Consider the following 20187-nt stretch of genomic DNA (forward strand, 5'->3'; position numbering starts at 1 on the left):
TCCTTAAGATAATGAATTATGCGAGCTCTGACTCATCTGTAGTGAAAAGTGAGAGGGAGTGCCACTAGGAAGTAAGAGTAATGGTGACCTCTGCATAGTCCCTAAACACCAGAGTTTCTCAAAGGAAGGTCCACAGACCATCCCATAGAAACCATTAAGGATGAAAGCCCCAAATGCAGGTTCCTTGGCCCCCTTTGCAGTTTCTGGATTAGACTTTCTGGGATTAGGGTCAGGGATCTGCATTTTTACAAGCGCTACAAATGACTTTCTGCATGCTGAGTACTGGAAACACTGCCAACACTTCTGCAATGGAGGTCACTGAGGGGTGAATCTCCATTCCAGTGTATATGGCAAGATGAGAAAAACAACATTTCAAAGTAGCTTTGTGCTTGCATCACAAAGCTGTGATTATTAAAGCTTAACACTCTTTTTCTTTCAGCAGGGGTGGAGAGCAATAACCATTTCATCTAAAATCAGAATGATGAAGGCAATATAAATCAAACCCATTTCAGCAGGTTTCATTTGGTCTAATTTCTCTGCAGATATTAATCATTGTACAGTCCTGTACAAATGACATCTAACTCCATTCTAACTTAGAATACAGAATGCTCACTCTAATGCTGTCTCTTGTATATTATTTTGACAATATAAAAGAAAATAAATAAATTGAGTCATCCAGATTGCAAGATGCCAACAATACCAAGACATTAAGAGAAAAATGGCCCATGCTGACCCTATAACCCAGCATGCAAACTGGCAAAAACATTTATCTGTCATGGTCATGGGGGAAAATAACTCTCATCATTTTCCCTCTGAAAATTGCTATGTCACGTGGAGGTTGACAAAGGAGTCTTCCTAAAAGTGTGTAGAGTCTTAACTCTAGGAAAGATAATCCAGATGACCAAGACTAGTCAAGTCCCACCACATGATAGAAAGTGCCAGAAAATACCAGCATTTAAATGCTCTGGGTTAAACCACTATGATAAATACAAAGTTGAAAAGTTGAAATTGTAACAGAGGAAAATATATGAGAATCAAAGTTTGTCTCCCACTTTGGGAGTTGATGTCAAGTAGTTTTGCAAAACAGCATGTATGCCTTTTCTTTGTCTCACTTTAGCCTGTTTTGCTAGGTACCAACAAAGCAAGAAGCAGAGAGGAATCTAACCCTGAGAAGCAAAGTTAATCCAGAAGCTCAAGCAGTGGCAACTAAGGGGACCCAGAGTGAACAGTACACATCTGCGCTATGGGTAAAGGTGTCTGTGAATCAAGCAAGCCAGGTGCCGATGAATCAAGCAAGACCAATGAAAAAAAAATGAGAAATTCCTTGTTAGCTCCCCTTTTATACATGTGCCCTGCCTCACATGAAGCAGTTGGGAGTAGACATGTTATAGCTATGGAGGAATAAAGAACAAAGGGAACACTAACGATTTGTGCACTGTTCCCCTTTTATTGTAATTCACCATGCATGCATTTCCAGGAAGATAACTGTGCCTGCAAGTACAAAGGATAACATCACTGCATATTTTGGAAGCCACTTTGTTGTTTTACGGCCACATCTCAATGCAATTTTTTTCTTAGCAGAGGGAGGGAGAGCACACTACCACCATGATCCAACAGTTTTATTTTCCTGTCTTCCCCCTTTCCTGCTGAACACAGATCACTCCCTTTTTGATAGTGGGTCAGAGGACTTTATAAATATAGTTCTGACTTCAGAAGACCCACAAACCTTAGAGAATGACCTCCACAAGCTCACTGGATTTTAGCAAGGTAAAATTTTCCAAGGTCTCTGTGCATATGATTCCTCATTCATTTGACCCATTTGATGCTACTAGTCTCTCCAAATCAGCCTTTGTCCTTACCAGTAATCAAGAAGCAAACCATATATATTGTATCCAGAAATAAATTAAAAATTCTTGAAACTATTTTAAGTTTGAGGAAATGAATATGATACATGGTGCAGGGCCACAATAGTATTTAATCTTCTAGTTCACTTACCCAGAATTCATTTCCAGTGTTGCAGGCCGCATAGCCCTCACGTCAATTCCACTTAAAATAAGACTGAAGATGCACATGGACCTGGTGCCTCTGCAGAGACTTTTACTGACCAGGTTTACAAATCTACCTGCAATGCAGGAGACCCGGGTTCAATCCCTGGATTGGGAAGATCCCCTGGAGAAAGGAATGGTCACCCACTCCAGTATTCTTGCCTGGAAAATTCCATGGACAAAGGAGCCTGGTGGGCTACAATCCATGGGGTCACAAAGAGTTGGACACGACTGAATGACTAACTTTCACTGTTATTTCCATACCAACAACCACACAAATGAACACTCTGTTGCTGTTTCAGCTATATGAACTATTTGGTTTGAGCTGACCCCGATTTAAAGTGTTATTATTATTTTAAACAGACTTGCCACCACTGTTCCCCCCCTCATCCCCGTCCCCAAGGGTATAAAGACAGCCTAAACAGGAAAAAAAAAAAAAAAAAGACAGGTCAAAGAACAGAGAAATGCCGTGAACATTTCCTCTGCAATGTTTCATTTCCTATTTAAAGTACGTACATAGTAGGAATAGTGAGTTGATGGCCATCTTACTAGTTCTCCAGTTCTTACTAGTGTGTTTCTATCTTGAAGCCATTTCAATCAGGTCTAAAATTTAAGAAAGTTGGGACTCTGGCCATTTTAGTTAGACCCCGAACTCTTTGACAGAACTTCCAGTAGGACCATAAGAATCATTTGGGCAAAGTGAGTTTGGGGATATTTTCACCAAATTCAACTTCTTGACCCATTAGATTCTATGCTCCTTTGCAGGATCTTCTATTACCAATATGACCAATAGGAAATGGTATAAAGACACATTGAAAACACCAAAGACATACTGGTAGGCTCTACAAAGCTATGTTGTAGTTAAGATCAAATGTCTGCTGATATACTAATGTACGAAAAAACAGCATTTAAATTCATAAATATAATTGTCTTACAACACAACTCCAAAAATGATATTTCTTTTTTCACTTCAGCAAATTGTTAAGTCCATTTGAACCATCAGGACAAAAAAAACATTGGCTGAGTCTGTTGCCGAGGTGTGAAGGTAAGGATTAACAAAAATTCAGAAAGCTATCCATATATTAATAGGGACTAATAACAAGTATCAAGACACACCTCTTACATAATAATGTGCATCAATGAAAGATTTCAAAAAGAAGCAGTGGGTCACTATGTCTCCCTCCCATAGACATCATCCAGTTGCATTTATTATCTGTGGTACATATACACATACCCACACACACAAAATTAAAAAAAAAAAATTAGGAGCTCTTGGCACACAATTAAAGATGGAAAAAAATATTTTTTCATTTCCCACGGAAATGCATGAGGAATGCTGAAAGTCAAATCTTGCCCTTTAATCTTCATTTACCACAAATCAATGAAAAAACTATGAGTACATTAATAGAATACAGAGTCGCATGGATGGATGGCTATTAACAGTTTCTTTTTGGTTGTGTCCATACAGGTCAAGGATGTAAACAAGAAAGACAGTTTAGAAAGCCCAAATCTTAATTTCAGAGCTTCAGTTGTCTAGTTGGGTTGTTCAAAGACATCAAAGAAGTGAGAGCCAACTTCTAGTATGGACACAGCCAAATCCCAGATCCCAAAGGCAAACAAAACTGGCTACATGGAAGTAACAGTGAAGCGCTGTAGTTTTAAAAAGTTATGAGAAATGATTAGGGGAATGTGTGAAATACAATTTCCCCTTAAAACAAAAGGCTGGACCCTTATTTAAGGACTGTGTGTTGTTCTTACTGCCACAACTACATAGGGATGCAGAGAACTTAACGTGGAGTACTGGAAAGATCACACCATTAAAACATGGGCAGAAACATTGAGAGAAGGAAGGTAATTCAGCTCTGGGTAAAGAAGGCTGAATTGGGGTCATTTTGCAGTGATTTTTGTGAATACGGATGTTTGGCTTTTTAAAATACAAAGAATGTGTGACTAGCTCTTCTCACCTTCTCCTAGTGCCGAGAAAGAGCAGTGCAGTAAAAGGGAGCCTGAGGGTGTTCATTTCCAAATAAGGAAGACAATTTGCTGATGATGGGGGTTATTAGATGTAAGGAAATGTTGCCAAGAGCGGCTCAGAAATCTTCCCAGAAGGGTTTTAAGAAAGGAGCAGAGGCGCCTGTGGCTGAAGGACTCTAAGAGGGCGCTAGTGGGGGCAGGAGCAACCCGTCAGGGGGCGCAGGCTCTGGGGTCATGTGCTCCGTGTGTATCCACATACTTGGTTGTGCTTCTGTTGCACAAATACTCATGCATCCGGAGTCAATATAAACTGGCACATAATCAGTTTGAGTGAAAAGTCATATAAATCTGCCACTTTCCCCCCATTACCCCATAAACAAAAGGAAAAAGGAAAAGTTAAAAATCCAAACCTATGGCATTGGGCCAGATCGCTACCATAATTTTCATTCAAAGGAGGGAGGTAGAAGAGGAGAGGAAAAACCCAGTTTGGGATAAATGATTTCCCAAGGCCTCTCAGCTATTCTTATGTAGCTGGCTCTCATTTATAGATAAGATACTCAGCACATGGGACCAAGTTAACAAACAAACGAAGAACCAAAAAAAAAAAAAAAGAGAGAGAGAGAGAGAGAGAGAAAGAGAGAATTTCTTATACTTCCACATCTGGAAAGAAATCTACCCTGTGGATTGACGTGTTAAGGTGAACTAGGTAAATAGGCAGTAGTAGAGCAATGGGCTATTGTGTTCTAACAAATGTGTATTGTTAGTTGTTGTTTTCTCTTTTCAAATATGGATTTCTTTCAGGAGGTTTATTTCAAATCGGTGACACGCTCTGTTTCTTCTCCCACCCCCGCCCCCTCACCCGCCCCTATAGATGATACTTCCGTAAAAGTTCAGATTGCCAAGGGTGTTTTCTCTCTGGGAACCTATCTGGAATTTTGATCTTTAGGAAATCCTGGATACATTTCTCCAGCTCTTCCTCAATTGACAGCTTTTCCTTAACAGCTTTTTTTTTGCTACTCATGTTCGACTCCCTAGAGCCGGAAGTCAGAGTCCGGAGCAGGTCACTTTTCCGTCGCATCTCTGACTGCTGGATCAGCTGGACGGGGCCCTTCTTGATGGGACGGTCCAGAGTCTGGATGTTGGTCTGGCGTGTCACGGGCCCACAGATGACTGTCTCCTGGGGAGAGCTGGCCTCAGACTGGCTGTCGCAGCTGGAGGTGGAGAGGTCGTTGCAGGAGGTGCCACTCTCTCCTTCTTTGTCACCCTTGCCGTTCTTGCAGCAGCAATCACAGTGTGAAGATGACCACCTGGAAGGCTCACCTGCAAAGAAGCACAGGACCCAAGGAGTGAGTGTCAGGCAGCTCAGCTTGGAGTACAGCACTGCATATCAACACACACAAAAGCATGCACAACCATGGCTTTAGAAAAAACAGGACGGCGCACAGGATGGGCTGCAACAGGAGTACCCAGCAGCCAAGTTCACGGAGGGCAGGAAGTTAATAATGCACTGAGGGCAGGAAGTTGGTAAGGGTGAGCTGCATAAGAGGAAATACACTCTAATGCATCAGTCCATGGAGTCGATAGTTACTCAGCTACACAGTGTCATCACTAACTTTGTTACCTTGGCAGACCATTTAATTCTCAAAGCTTCAGTTTCCTCATCGGTGAGAGGAAGATAATAATTTCCCTACTTTCAAGAGCTGAAGGGTGGAATTAGATAAGGCAAGTGAAATTCTCCGGGAGATAGTGAAGGACAGAGAAGCCTGGCATGTGGCAGTTCATGGGGCTGCAAAGAGTTGGACATGATTGGTGACTGAACAATGAACAACAACAAAAATGAAGTTCTTAAGGCAATGTGTGGCACACAATAAGCACTCAGTAAACGCTAATTGACTTTACTGTGGCTGATGTTAAGCCCTAATCCTATGCCCATGTTATGGCAGCCAGGTAAACAGGGAGATTCTCGAAGAGTGGAATGACAGCTACCAGTCAGGGAAGGCTTACTTTGTACAAACCCACACGCAAGTTCTTCATACCCATTAACGTACTAGACCCTCATGACCATTCTAAGACATCAGTATCTCCATCCCCAGTTTCCACGTAAAGAAACTAAAGACCTTAGAATTTTAGAAACTTGCTGTAGGACTTCCCCAGTGGTCCAGTGGTTAAGTGTCTGCCTGCCAATGCAAGGGACACAGGTTCAATCCCTGCTCCAAGAAGATTCCACATGCGGTGGGGTAACTAAGCCCTGCGTCACAACTACGGGAACGCATGCACCCTACAGGCTGTGCTCTGTGACCAGAGAAGCCACTGCAATGAGAAGCCTGTGAAGCATAACTAGAGAGGAGCCCCTGCGCTTGGCAACCAGAAGAAGCCCTTGCACAGCAACAAGGACCTAGCTGCAGCTCCCCAGAAAGGAATTTGCCACAGTTTGTACAAAGCTGTACAATTTGTAAATGGCAGAGCTGGGATTTGAAAACAGGCTTCCCAAATACTATAACTAATCTGTCTGTAAAATTCATGCTTCTCTTTCAAAACAATTTTCAAAGTATCACTTCTCTCTGAAGTCTTTGTTTACCTATCCTAAGAAATAGTTGCCAATTTTTCCTCTGAGTTATGATCTTCCTTTGTAAGTGCCTCTATTATTACACATATCACATTTTGTTATAGTTCTTTTCTATCTTAGGCATCTCAGCTATTATACCATGAGCACCCTGAGGTAGACACAATGAAGAGTGCATTGTTGTCATCCCAGAAAAGGCTCAAGTAAGAGTATAGAAATTCAATAATTATTATTATCCTGATAATAATTCTGAAATACCTTGATCCAGCCATACCTGAAACTAGGCCTGTCAATGAGGTTTCACTTATATGATCCACTCCATCATATTTAAGCCAGTGTGAATTCCTCTCTCCCTGTTTCCCTGAGTCTTGATTCACAGCAGTACATTCAGCTATTTGGAGCAGAGCCATTTTTCAGATACTCAGTTGGTGGCTCCCTAAACCAGGAAATCCAGAGTCACTGCGCAAACAATTTCCTGAGTCTAAGTCACTGCTCCAAGCCTTCCACTCTCTATATAGCCACAGTCTTCTTGGAGTCATAAACCTAATACTGTTCACTGATCAGATGTTATACACTGGGTACTTCATATAGTTCATGGCACTAATGGCTGTGAACAAATTAAAGGGAAATCAATCCCCTTTATGATGTTAATATTAAGGGCAAAGATAATGTGGTACATTTATATGTTTTAAAAGGGATCCAGTTTCAATTTGCACTATATCTTATTCTCATAAATAATGAGTCACGTGATAATAATATCCCACTTTGTTATCATTTCTAATGTGGTCAAAGTAGAGGAACTTTAGGATGGAAACTATTAGGAAGATTATGTCCTGTCATCTCTTACAATGTCTGCCTTCTACATATCTAAACAACTTAAATATTTATAACAAGTTATACATTTTTCCTCAGAGATAATAAAAAAGAAAGTCCCTATAAATCACAATGACAAAAGGATCTCTAATATATATTCATTCTTCTGTACTACTTTTCAAATGTGACTGAATATTCATTGTATTTATATACCCATTAAATAAAATGCAACAATCCAATTAGCCAGAAGGACTCACCACAGCAGTGATGTCCTAGTTATCACAGGCTATTGCAAATAAATATCTGCCATGCAACAGAGAAACTGTTCAATATGTGCCAGCTGGTGACTGAACGTATCAGCAATAGGAAATGGTTACTGTCTGCCAGGCCAGATTCTGAGGAGGGTGTTTTTTTCTCCTTCAGAAGGTAGAATTTGCCTCTGCCTCTCCAAACCAGTCCATCCCTATCCTAATATGATTCCATGGAGAAATGGTTCCAATGAGTTGGGTCAAGGAAAAGTAATCACCCCAACCCAGGGCTGATCTAGTTTGATCTTTCTTGATGAGAGTTCAGAAACTGAACAAAACCTTAAAAAAAGAAAGAAAAGGAATAGGAGAAAGACAGAAAATAGAAGAAAAAGATGTGCTGGAATACACCTGCCTATAAACTTAAAACAAGATAACAAAATATTTTGGCCATTAACCCTCCTGAATCAGGAGAAATACAAGCCTGGGGGACCAATGCAGGGGGTGCAGGTTTGATCCCTGGTCAGGAAGCTAAGCTCCCATGTGCCTTGTGGCCAAAAAACTAAAACATAAAACAGAAATACTATTGTAAAAAATTCAATAAATATTTTGAAAATGGTCCACATCAACAACAACAACAAAAAAGAACAGGCCTGTATTTCTCTGTCCAAGAGTTACCTTCCCCTGAAAGTCTTTCTATTCAATGGACTTAGAGGGGAACCTAAGGCTTTTCTGAAAGGCAGTTTAACAACATGGACACTAACATGTGAATGAGTCCTATGTGCTCATGTGGAAAACTGCACGCAGCCCTCCACGACCTGTCCAAGCCAAGACCCTGGCACAGATGCATTATTTCTACCCTGAACTGCTGGGATCATCATGGATTTAAATGTCAGTTGGGATCCACCAGCTTCCAGGCAAAGAGAAGTATTACTTTCCATTAATTCTAGGCACTATCACTATTAAAGGGAAATTAAACAGATTAATTTTAGTGGAGCCCATTATACTTCCACATGTTTCAATATTTTATGAGCACATCTGAATGTTTTACTGCTTTGGAAAGGTGATTCATAAGATAGCTTCTGAAGTCTATATATTAGGTTGAAATCAAGGAAGACGATGGTATTAATACAGTTCAGTTAGAAGTGCAGTCTGAAGGGTCATTATAAAATATGAAAAATAATCAGATGTGAGGAGAGAACCATACTGTTTCTTTTTTCTTTTGCTTACCCCTTTCCCAAGAATTTAACCACAGCAGACAGAGGATATAAACCAGAACACAGAAAACACTTTCACCCTTGCAGCTCCACTGCCATAAGCTTACCTGTTGTGCAAACAGTGAAAGGATCTGTGAAAGGTCAATTCTGTAACTCAAGGTATTCTAGAATCCTCCCCATTATAGCAAATTATGATCTCCTAAATAACCTGGTACTTCAAACTACAACATACTTTTGCTCCCAATTTGCTGAGGTTTCAATACTGGCTGGAATAATTCCCTACATTTGAGGAGAAAATAGGTTACAATTGATTAGTCAGATATAGGGAGAAAATCATTTCATTCCCAGAAAAGTCTCATTTGTTGATATTAAAACAACAAAATATCTGCAGCCTTTTGGGGGTGTATTAACTAGTTTCTGGTCAAAGAGCCTAATAGCTCTTCCTTATCTTTAAATAAACCACTGCTGAATTTGTTAGACATCATTTTTGCTGCCAGGCACATAATAGAGGCTTGATAAATGTTTGATGATTAAATGAATGAGTCAAACACATGTGTTGAATTATAACGCATTGATAACACTAGATAGATTACAGGCTCCAGAGTCAGGCTCTGCAATATGTTAGCTTGGATCAACTACTTTACCTCTCTGAGCCTTAGTTTTCTCTTCTGAAAAATAAGGTTAGTAATAGTATCTTCCTCATATGGGTTTTAAGAAAATTAAATGAGATAATTAAGGTAAAAGTGTTTCATGGTTTGTGGCACCCAATCCACACTTTGACCAGTGTACACATTCATTCTGCTAGAAGCCAGAAACTGATCCACATAAACAAAACAAATCAGGAGCTTATTAGATATGATGATTATGTTTCTACTAACATGCTATACAACCAGTTCTTCAGTCTGGCTAGAGCATTGTGTTAGGAAGAACACTAATGCTATAACTGGATTCTTCAGGAAAATGTACACTGAGCATTTCGTAATGTCTGATTTTGCTTGGGAGTGGAGAGTAACCATTAGCACATACTATGAGACCAGGGGATAATTTTGGAAAGAAGTTTCCTTTACAGTACAGTGCTTAGAATTTCACAAATGGATGGAACTTCCAGGATAAAAATTTACTCTTGGACACATCAGATAAATTTAAACCCAGAGCCCAGAGGCCTTTGTAGTTGGGATTAAATGGGAGGGGCAGGAAACTCAATAGCCTCGAGTCCTTAAACACTAAATCTTCCAGCAGTTTACAACTTGGACAAATTGAGGACCAATCAAGAAAATTAAGTGAGTGCACTTGGTCCCTCTCCACTATAGCCCTGAGTCCTTACTGACAAAGAAGGAATAAAAGAGGAAAGACTACAGAATCTTTCTCCTCTATGAAAGATTCAAACAGAGCTGAGTGAATCACAACTTAGCAAACTCACAAAGTGCTTATGCATTTTTAAAAGAGGCAGCTCTGCAATCTACCCACACTTCAAATCCTCCACCTGCTAATGGCTGTGAATACAGTGCACATCATTTACAGCAACAGCTGGGAAAACTGCTTCTCCCTGGCTTCTCTGTCAATGATGTAGGAGCCTGCCAGTCTGGGAGCTAGGTGGCCAGATTTAATTTATTGAGGCTGCTGAAACACTTTCTCGGTATCCCGGTTGAAAAGTCAATAATGCCCAAACTGATGTTTTTATAATTCTGCTAACCTTGGAAAAGATATTGCGCAGTGGAGATTGGGAATAGACAGACCGTGCAAGCACCTGAGAAAAATACATCTTCCATCCTGGCAGTCCTCATTTTTGCTTGTGGTTGACCTTTCCTGCACTTGGATATTTGGCCTTGGAGGGACCCAGCTGGGGATCCTCATTAAGATGAGGTAAGACTGGGAAAGAGCAGACAGTGAAACCATCCATGCATCTGTCAGGGCCAATCAGGAAAACAGATGTTCAACCTGTTATCTTAAGAGGGAGAATTTAATATAAGGAAGTGGTTAAACAGATGTTGGATGGATCAAAGATAGTGACTGCAAGAGGCAGCTACCACCCTTAGAACCAAGGAGACAAATAAAAGAGATGGGGTCACTAGAACTGAGATGTTGGGAACAGGCATCCTGAGCGAGGTGAGACCCAGGCATGTGAGGAGGGCACCCTCCCTTGCTGCTGGTCATGGTATCTGAAGGGGCTCTGGGATTAAAGAAAAAAAATGTTGAGAACTAGACCCAACTCCTTCTGGGGGAAATACAAGCTGGATTGATTCTGTTGAGCAGAAAGCAGGCAAGGAGTCCTTCTCCTGCTGTGTTACAGTCTTCCTCTATGTCCCCTATGGACAGAACCTAACAGGAAGCCAGCTGAGCCCACGAAAAGAGTGGTTAGCTGAATCACAACCTCAGCACAGCAGACAGGGGTGGGTTTGAAGCCCAGAGATAACAGCTAAATAACAGCACACTGACCCCTCCAGGGATTCAACAGAAAAGACACAGCTCTCGACCTGCTGGACCATGAGTGCAGATGGAGGAGTTAGGGAATGGAAATGAAGAACCATCATTGCCATTCAGCCACCCAGCTGCCCTTGTTATGCATTACTAAGGGTTTTGCATTTGCTCAGCCATCACAACTTCTTTTCCTGATATTCACCTGTTACACTCTTTTTTGACCATCCCTTTCTCAGAGCACCTTACCTATCCATCCTCCAGCCCAATTTAAGCCAGTCCCAACTTCCAGCCTGTTTCTTTCATATCCACCATGATGTGTAACTATGGATGTGTTTTTAGGTTGGATTAATGTCAATTTTCCTGTGTTTTAAAGCCTGGAATTCTAATGCACACTCCAGGGCACATACACACTGGCTTTCAGGGCAGTAGATGCTCAGAAAATATCTGTATGAAAATGAACAGGAGAGGAAATGGATGATGTGTGTTGGTTTAGAGTATTTGTGAGAGGCAGTAAACCTTCCACCATACACACACAAAAAGATAGAAAAACATGACACGCAAGATAGAAAAATTTAGTCATTTCATTAGACATTTATACACATGCAACAAAAGCATAAAATGGGCTGATCAACAGAGATTAATGGCAAAATCCATCCAGAACATATACTTCCTAATTGATCATCACTCATACTTATTCATTAATATCCAAAAAAATCCCTAAAGGCATTAAACAACTTCAGTAAAAACTTTCTTAACTACTCGACTATGGTCTCTAGTCACATAATTTTCCACTTTGGTGATGCCGAAACACCTGCCTAGCTCAGGTTTTTCACCTGTGAGATTTCTCTCTGAATAAAGCAATGCAGTAATGTGTATAAGCTTTAGTCCTGAACTTTAACTCTCTGGCTGACTGCCTTGCTCTTTCAAGTGTTCCTTGATGACACACTTATTTCACATTTTTCCAGGTTCTTGTTTTCTTCCCTTTTATTGTATTTCTTCCTCTTAGTCTCAGCAATTTTCAGCTAAGACTCTACTGAATTACTCCTGTCCCCAAAGTCCTTATTTGCCTATTTCCTAGAGAGTTCGGTGGCCCATCTGATCTCTTTTCCCGCTGTGTCCTCTTCATCCTGGCTACTTGCTTTTATATTTTTCTTCACTAGTTTTCATAAACTTGAACATTTCCCCTGAATAATAAGTTTCACTACAACTCCTCTCAATCAGTATCTCAGAGTATTTTATCTCTTAGAATGAAATGTACATGAAATTATTACAGGATTTGTATGCTCCCCCTTTCCAGTAAAAACATCCATCATCCCCTTTAGGGAACTTCCCTTCGCTATTCCATCCTGAAGGAACTGTCAACATGCTGCCATGTCTAGCCACAAGGGAAGGACAAATGGACTGTCTGTGAAACAGCCATCTCCCAGCTGCAGTGGGTGATTCAGGCATGGTCACGTGAGCCAAGCTGAGTGAATCAGAGTCCCCCTGGGACTGTTCTGCAGGAACTTACAAGTACTACCCCTTACGATTTGGGATGTGCCAAACTAGGAAGATGTGAGTTCACTGGCCATCTTCCTTACCAGCTGGAGGGGAGTTCATGCATGAAGAAGCCAAGCAGACAGGCAAACCAGAGAAACGGTCAAGAGTCAGAGACCAGCGTCTAGCAGTATCACACACTGGCCTCATTCCTATAATTTTATAAGCCAGGAAATTCTCTTTTGGCTTAATCTAGTAGAGTTAATTTTGCGTTACTTACAATAAGAATCTTCAACACTTGATCAAACTCATGTAATCACACTCAACATCTGTCTAGTTTTCTTTTGTCATCCTCTGAGTCTGTCTGCTCAAAGCTATGGTTTTTCCAGTGGCCATGTACTGATGTGAGAGGTGGACTATAAAGAAAGCTGAGAGCCAAAGAATTGATGCTTTTGAACTGTGGTGTTAGAGAAGACTCTTGAGAGTCCCTTGGACTGCAAGGAGATCCAAGCAGTCCATCCTAAAGGAAATCAGTCCTGAACATTCATTGGAAGGACTGATGCTAAAGCTGAAACTCCAATACTTTGGCAGCCTGATGTGAAGAACCGACTCATTGGAAAAGACCCTGATGCTGGGAAAGATTGAAGGTGGGAGGAGAAGGGGACGACAAAGCATGAGATGGTTGGATGGCATCACTGACGCAATGGACATGAGTTTGAGTAGGCTCCAAGAGTTGGTGATGGACAGGGAAGCCTGGTGTGCTGTAGTCCATGGGGTCACAAAGAGCCAGACATGACCAAGTGATTGAACTGCTGAGCGCTTGTACCATTCTAGCACTAATATTACTCTAGGGTGCAAGTACAACTACTTTCTAAGCTACTTGGTAAGTTACCTGTTTCTTCTCTAGACTCACAGCACTTTTGCTACACTGCTGCTGCTGCTGCTAAGTCACTTCAGTCGTGTCCGACTCTGCATGACCCCATAGATGGCAGCCCACCAGGCTAGTACCAACAACTTTGACTAACACTGTCAAGAAACATTCTAAGGCAATGCTGCCTCCTGTTGTACATAATTATTCCCACAGTGAATGACAATATCTGTCCCTCCAAAACCAGAAACTTAACATAATAATAGATATCATTTACTGAGGACTCCCATGAGCCTAGTATTGTGCTTAGCACTTCACATAATCTAATCTTCACAATAGCTCTACTAGGTGGATGTGATTCTCTTTCCTTTTTATGGAAGAGGAAACTATAGCTCAAAGTGGTTCATTATCTCATCCAAAGTTAGAGTTTACAAGCAGCAGATTAAGAATTCAAATACAGATCTCTTTTAGTACAAAGTCTCTGCTCTTTTTGGTGGATACATTATTCAATATCTACTAAAGATATTCAAAAATACCAACAGACCAAAGAGATTAAAGTGTGGACTTTAAGACATAATAATCCCACTGACTCCAACTCTTCAGTAACTTTAAAAAGTAATCAACTGACTAAACAACTTGAAAGTCCAGGTTTTTGTAGGTTTTTTTTTTATCATTTTATCTATATAAGAAATCTTAGCTCCTTTTCTCAAGTTCACTGGAGAAAACTGAAAATAACTAAATGAAGGGTGAAGAGTTCTGGTCCCTTTCTGATATGTGGGGTATATCACCCACCCCCCCATAAGTCTTCTGTTCTACCTGGGTTGCCCTGGTAGTAGTCAACAGTGTTTGAAGTATGCATTTAATTAGCACAAGAAAAAAGCCCTTTGCCAGTTAATTAAGATTTCATATTTACTAATACTGCTTAATATATTTTCAACAACCAACCAATATATAATACTTCCTCAAAGTGTGGAAATTAAAACACAACAATCTATAGCTTATTGGTAAATGCAGGCATAAATTTCTGTTGATTCTCCTGGTAAAAGAAAAAATAGCCAAATTAACCCAGAGCAGTTTTTCAAGAGCCAGAGTGTCCTGGAGATTTTTTGAGAATCACAGATAAATCAAAAGAACTGTCTTAGAACAGGGGTCGCCAGCCTCCAGGATCTAATGCCTGATTATCTGAGGTGGAGCTGATGTAATAAAAATAGAAACAGTGTGCAATAAATGTAATGCTCTTGAATTATCCCCAAACCATTACTCTCTCACCCCTGGTCCATGGAAATATTGTCTTCCATGAAATTGATCCCTGGTGCCAAAAAGGTTGGGGACTGCTGTCTTAGAATATTTATAAGTCATAAACTGCTTTGAAGTTGGAGTTAACCAGAAAACTTCGGATGGTGAGAAACACAGACATGAAAAGGTCAATTAGGATGTGGTTCAAAACTCACTGTGGACAGGCCTGGACAGAATCATAGAGCTCAAGACCTAGAAGGGACCTGTCTAGAGGCCACTGAGCACCTTGTTTTATAATAAGGAGAAAGAAAGATGCCTACCTATGGTGTCAGGACCCAGCTCCTGAGCCCTGTTTGGGACCCTGCCAAGGAAACAGCTGGAAGGGTGTGGAGTTAAGGAGGCAAAGTCAGACCCAAGTGGAGAGGTTTTCATTTCTGAACAGTCCATCATCTGGGAAAGAAAAGCTCTCAAGAAGAGTCCATTACTGAGTACAGTGGAGGCTAACTTACGACAGAGCAGTTTGAAGAAAGCAGATTCCTCTAACACGACCACATGTCTAAGAGAGACAGAGATAGGCAGACAGACCTGAAAGTGAGGATGACACTGACCTCCGCTGGCACCTACCTATGCTGTACACAGGACTGGGCACTTCACTCGTGTCATCTCTTTGAGCCCTCACTACCAATGAGGAGAGTTAGGGCATTATAATGCCGGATTCCCACCTTCCTGGAGGTCAGAGGAGATGAGTGGGGACCAAACTTCCCCAGTTCCAGGGAGGCTGAGATTCATCATACAGGTTTACTCAGAATCAGCATCTAAAAGGTCTGCTTTAAAACTGCATACACCCTTGATGGAACACTGAGTCTGACACCTCTGTGTGAATTAGTTTATCACAATGCTTGGACCTGACAGAGAAAGCCTGGGAACTCACAATAGTGAGTCACTCCTGGAAAATGACACTAATGAATTGTGAGCTCTGACCACATGTCAGGTATGGTGCCAAGTGCTTTATAAACATTTGTATTTTATGTTAGCAATGCCACCAAGGAAGAGTTTCTCCAACTCGGTACTATGGACATTTGGGCTGGATAATTCTCTGTTGCAGGCACTGTCTCTTACACTGTATGATGTGCAGAAGCATTCTTGGCCTCTCCCCACTAATTATTAGTAGCACCTCTGCTCCTCACCCAACACAACTAAAATCACCTCCAGCTGAGAAGCATTGCTCTACAGTAAGTATGGTTCCTATTTGGTTAATGAGGACACTAGATTTCATAACTGTTGACTAATTTGTCCATGAGTCCCAAAGCTAATAAAAGATGAAACCAGATTGATTTTTGGCAGATCTGACTCCAAGGCCAAGGTCTATTCCATCAGTATATCATGGTGCTTCAGTAAAATGATGTATTTTTTGAAAAAGGAGCTTTTGGGCAGAGATCCAACCATTCTATTCACTCCAAGTTCCAAAAGAAGACCAATGAAAGCAAATGGAGTTGCCCTTTCACTTTTTATAACATGAAAAGAGCACCTTATTCTCACCAGGCTATCTTCAGATGATAGTGGAAAAGAAAGATTTATAGAGTTTAGAGGCTCTGCCTGAACACATATCTCTGCCAATTGGCCACTGATTAATTACTCTTAAGAAGGAATTCAAAATGAGACAAAGGTGGCTTTAACCTGGGATTTTCCCATATAGCCACAGCCTATGTACCTATCATGTAATAAAAATAGGCAACATTAAATTGAATGTTTACTACACACCAGGTGCTGCTTTGCACTTTGCCTGCAGAATCTCATTAGAGATTCACAGCATTCCTATGAAGTGAGCTCTACTGTCATTCACATTTTACAGAAAAGTGAACTGAGAAACAGAGAGGTTAAGCAACTAAAATAAAGTCTTTAAGAGAAGAGGTGTCATGCAGATTAACACAATCTGATCCCAGAATTTCCATAATGAGGTAGGTAGGAAAGCATAGTGGTTCAGAAACTGGGATTTAGAGTTAAAGAAACAGGAATAGGGCACAACTCTGCTGTTGACTATAAGTTTTTTCATCTGAAAATGTTGGAAATACCAATACTGCCCTGATAGGAGGATGAGAATTAAATGATATTTGTCTCTAGCATGATCACAGTGCCTAGAACATATTTAATACCCATTGAAAAAAAATTTTTAAAGATAACTGCTTTGATACCCAAATTGATAATGTTCATATCAATCACAGTTGTAAAATATTTAAAAGGCAATTTCAATAAAGATACTTTCAGAGGTAATCTATGTGTTTTCTTTTTCTGCTTTTCTTTCAATAGGCAGTCTACCCAAAGCCCATCTCCATATTACTTTACCAATATTTCTACTTTCTATTCTCATGGGCTATCAAGCAAAGTATTGACTTATTTGCATAATTGATAATACTTAGGAAAGCACTGCTGATGAACATATCGATTCATAGAGAGCTTTTCCTCCTCTGTGCTCTGAAGCTAGGAGTGTCATAGGTGACCTGCAGTGATTCTAAAGGCAACAAAAATTCCTAAAAGGGGTAAACTGTGCCCTGTGATGATAGTTCACTATTACTTCTTTATATATGATTTGCCTGTTTGTTAAATCATTTTCATTACACATAAATGCACAACTTCAAAATACTTCTCACCTTTCTTTTAGGAAGAAAAATCCTTCATTCTAGAGCCCACCATTAGTTTTATGGTTCATTCACTTAAGTAGTCAAGTGGTTTGACAGATGCGTCCAATAAGCAATGAACACAATGGAGTGCTACCAACATAAATTAGCACGAATGATTTCCAGGGTGATATTACTGTCACCTTGTACATTGTCACCCTGTTTATTTAATTTCTATGCAGAGTACATTATGTGAAATGCTGGGCTGAATGAATCACAAGCTGGAATCAAGATTGCTGGGAGAAATATCAACAACCTCAGATATGCAGATGATAACTCTAAAGGCAGAAATCTCTTGATGAAGGTGAGAGAGGAGAGTGAAAAAGCTGGCTTGAAATTCAACATTCAAAAAATTAAGATCATGGCACCTAGTCCCATCACTTCATGGCAAATAGAAGGGGGAAAAGTGGAAGCAGTAACATTTTATTTTCTTGGACACCAGAATCACTGCAGATGAATTAAAAGATGTTTGTTTCTTGGAAGGAAACCATCACAAATCTAGATACGGTATTAAAAAGCAATGACATCACTTTGCCAACAATGGTCTGTATAATTAGAGCTATGGTTTTTCCAGTAGTCATGTACAGATGTGAGAATTGGACCATACAGAAGGCTGAGCACTGAAGAACTGATGCTTTTGAATTGTGGTGCTGGAGAAAACACTTGAGAGTCCCTTGGACTGCAAGGAAATCAAACCAGTCAATCCTAAAGGAAATCAACCCTGAATATTCATTAGAAGGACTGATGCTGAAGCTCCAATACTTTGGCCACCCGACGTGAAGAGCTGACTCATTGGAAGAGACCCTGATGCTGGGAAAGATTGAAGGCAAAAGGAAAAGAGGGCAGCAGAGAACGAGATGGTTAGACAGCAACACTGACTCAATGGGAATCAATTTGAGCAAACTCTGGGAGACACTGGTCATATGAAACACCCTCTTCCAACAGCAGTGCTATATACTGGTCATAGCAAACACCCTCTTCCAACAACACAAGAGAAGATTCTACACATGGACATCACCAGATGGTCAATACCAAAATCAGACTGATTATATTCTTTGCAGCCAAAGATGGAGAAGTTCTATACAGTCAGCAAAAATAAGACCAGGAGCTGACTGCGGCTCAGATCATGAACTCCTTATTCTCAAATTCAGACTTAAATTGAATAAAGTAAGGAAAACCACTAGACCACTCAATTATGACCTAAATCTAATTGCTTATGATTATACAGTAGAAGTGACAGATAGATTCAAGGATTAGATCTGATAGACAGAGTCCCTGAAGAACTAGGGATGGAGGTTTGTGACAATGTACAGGAGGCAGTGATCAAGACCATCCCCAAGAAAAAGAAATGCAAAAAGGCAAAATGGTTGTCTGAGGAGGCCTTACAAACAACTATGAAAAGAAGAGAAGCTAAAGACAAAGGAGAAAAGGAAAGATATACCCATTTGAATGCAGAGTTCCAAAGAATAGCAAGGAGAGATAAGAAAGCCTTCCTCATTGAGCAATGCAAAAAAATAACAGGAAAACAATAGAATGGGAAAGACTAGAGATCTCTTCAAGAAAAATTAAGATACATTTCTAATACATTTTTAATGTTCAAGGAAACATTTCATACAAAGATGAACACAATAAAGGACAGAACTGGCACAGAACTAAAAGAAGCAGAAGATATTAAGAAGAGGTGGCAAGAATACACAGAAGAACTATTCAAAAATGATCTTCATGACCCAGATAACTATGATGGTGTGATTACTCACGTAGAGCCAGACATCCTGGAATGTGAAGTCTAGCGTGCCTTTGGAAGCATCACTACGAACAAAGCTAGTGGAGATGACAGAATTCCAGGTGAGCTATTTCAAATCCTAAAGGATGATGATATAAAGATGCTGCACTCAACCAGCAAATTTGGAAAACTCAGCAGTGGACACAGGACTGGAAAAGGTCAGTTTTCATTCCAATCCCAAAGAAAGGCAATGCCAAAGAATGTTCAGACTACCACACAATTGCACTCATCTCACATGCTAGCAAAGTAATGCTCAAAATTCTTCAAGCAAGGCTTCAACAGTATCTGAACCATGAACTTCCAGATGTTCAAGCTGGTTTTAGGAAAGGCAGAGGAACCAGAGATCAAATTGCCAACATCTGCTGGATCATTGAAAAGACAAGAGAGTTCCAGAAAAACATGTACTTTTGCTTTATTGACTATGCCAAAGCCTTTGATTGTGTGAATCACAACAAACTGTGGAAAATTCTGAAAGAGATGGGAATACCAGACTATCTGACATGCCTCCTAGGAAAGCTGTATGCAGGTCAGGAAGCAACAGTGAGAACTGGACATGAAATAACAGACTGGTTCCAAATAGAAAAAGGAGTATGTCAAGGCTGCATATTGTCACCCTGCTTATTTAACTTATATGCAGAGTATATCAGGAGAAAGGCTGGGCTGGATGAAGCACAAGCTGGAATCAAGATTGCTCAGAGAAATATCAATAACCTCAGATACACAGATGACACCACCCTTATGGCAGAAAACAAAGAACCAAAGAGCCTCTTGATGAAAGTGAAAGACAAGAGTCAAAAAGTTGGCTTAAAACTCAACATTCAGAAAACTAAGATCATGGCATGTGGTCCCATCACTTAATGGCAAATATAGGAAG

General features: G+C 40.4%; 1 protein-coding gene across 1 annotated transcript in view; it reads right to left on the bottom strand.

Annotated features, from left to right (window-relative positions):
- The window catches only part of KCTD16 (potassium channel tetramerization domain containing 16), a 309039-nt gene continuing 293717 nt past the window's right edge, over nucleotides 4866-20187 (bottom strand). The window contains exon 3 of the mRNA XM_013965656.2: nucleotides 4866-5339. Within this exon, the coding sequence (XP_013821110.2) occupies nucleotides 4885-5339 (455 nt within the window). The 3' untranslated portion in view covers nucleotides 4866-4884. The remainder of the gene's footprint in view (nucleotides 5340-20187) is intronic.

This window comes from Capra hircus, chromosome 7 (assembly GCF_001704415.2).
Source record: "Capra hircus breed San Clemente chromosome 7, ASM170441v1, whole genome shotgun sequence".
NCBI lineage: Eukaryota > Metazoa > Chordata > Mammalia > Artiodactyla > Bovidae > Capra > Capra hircus.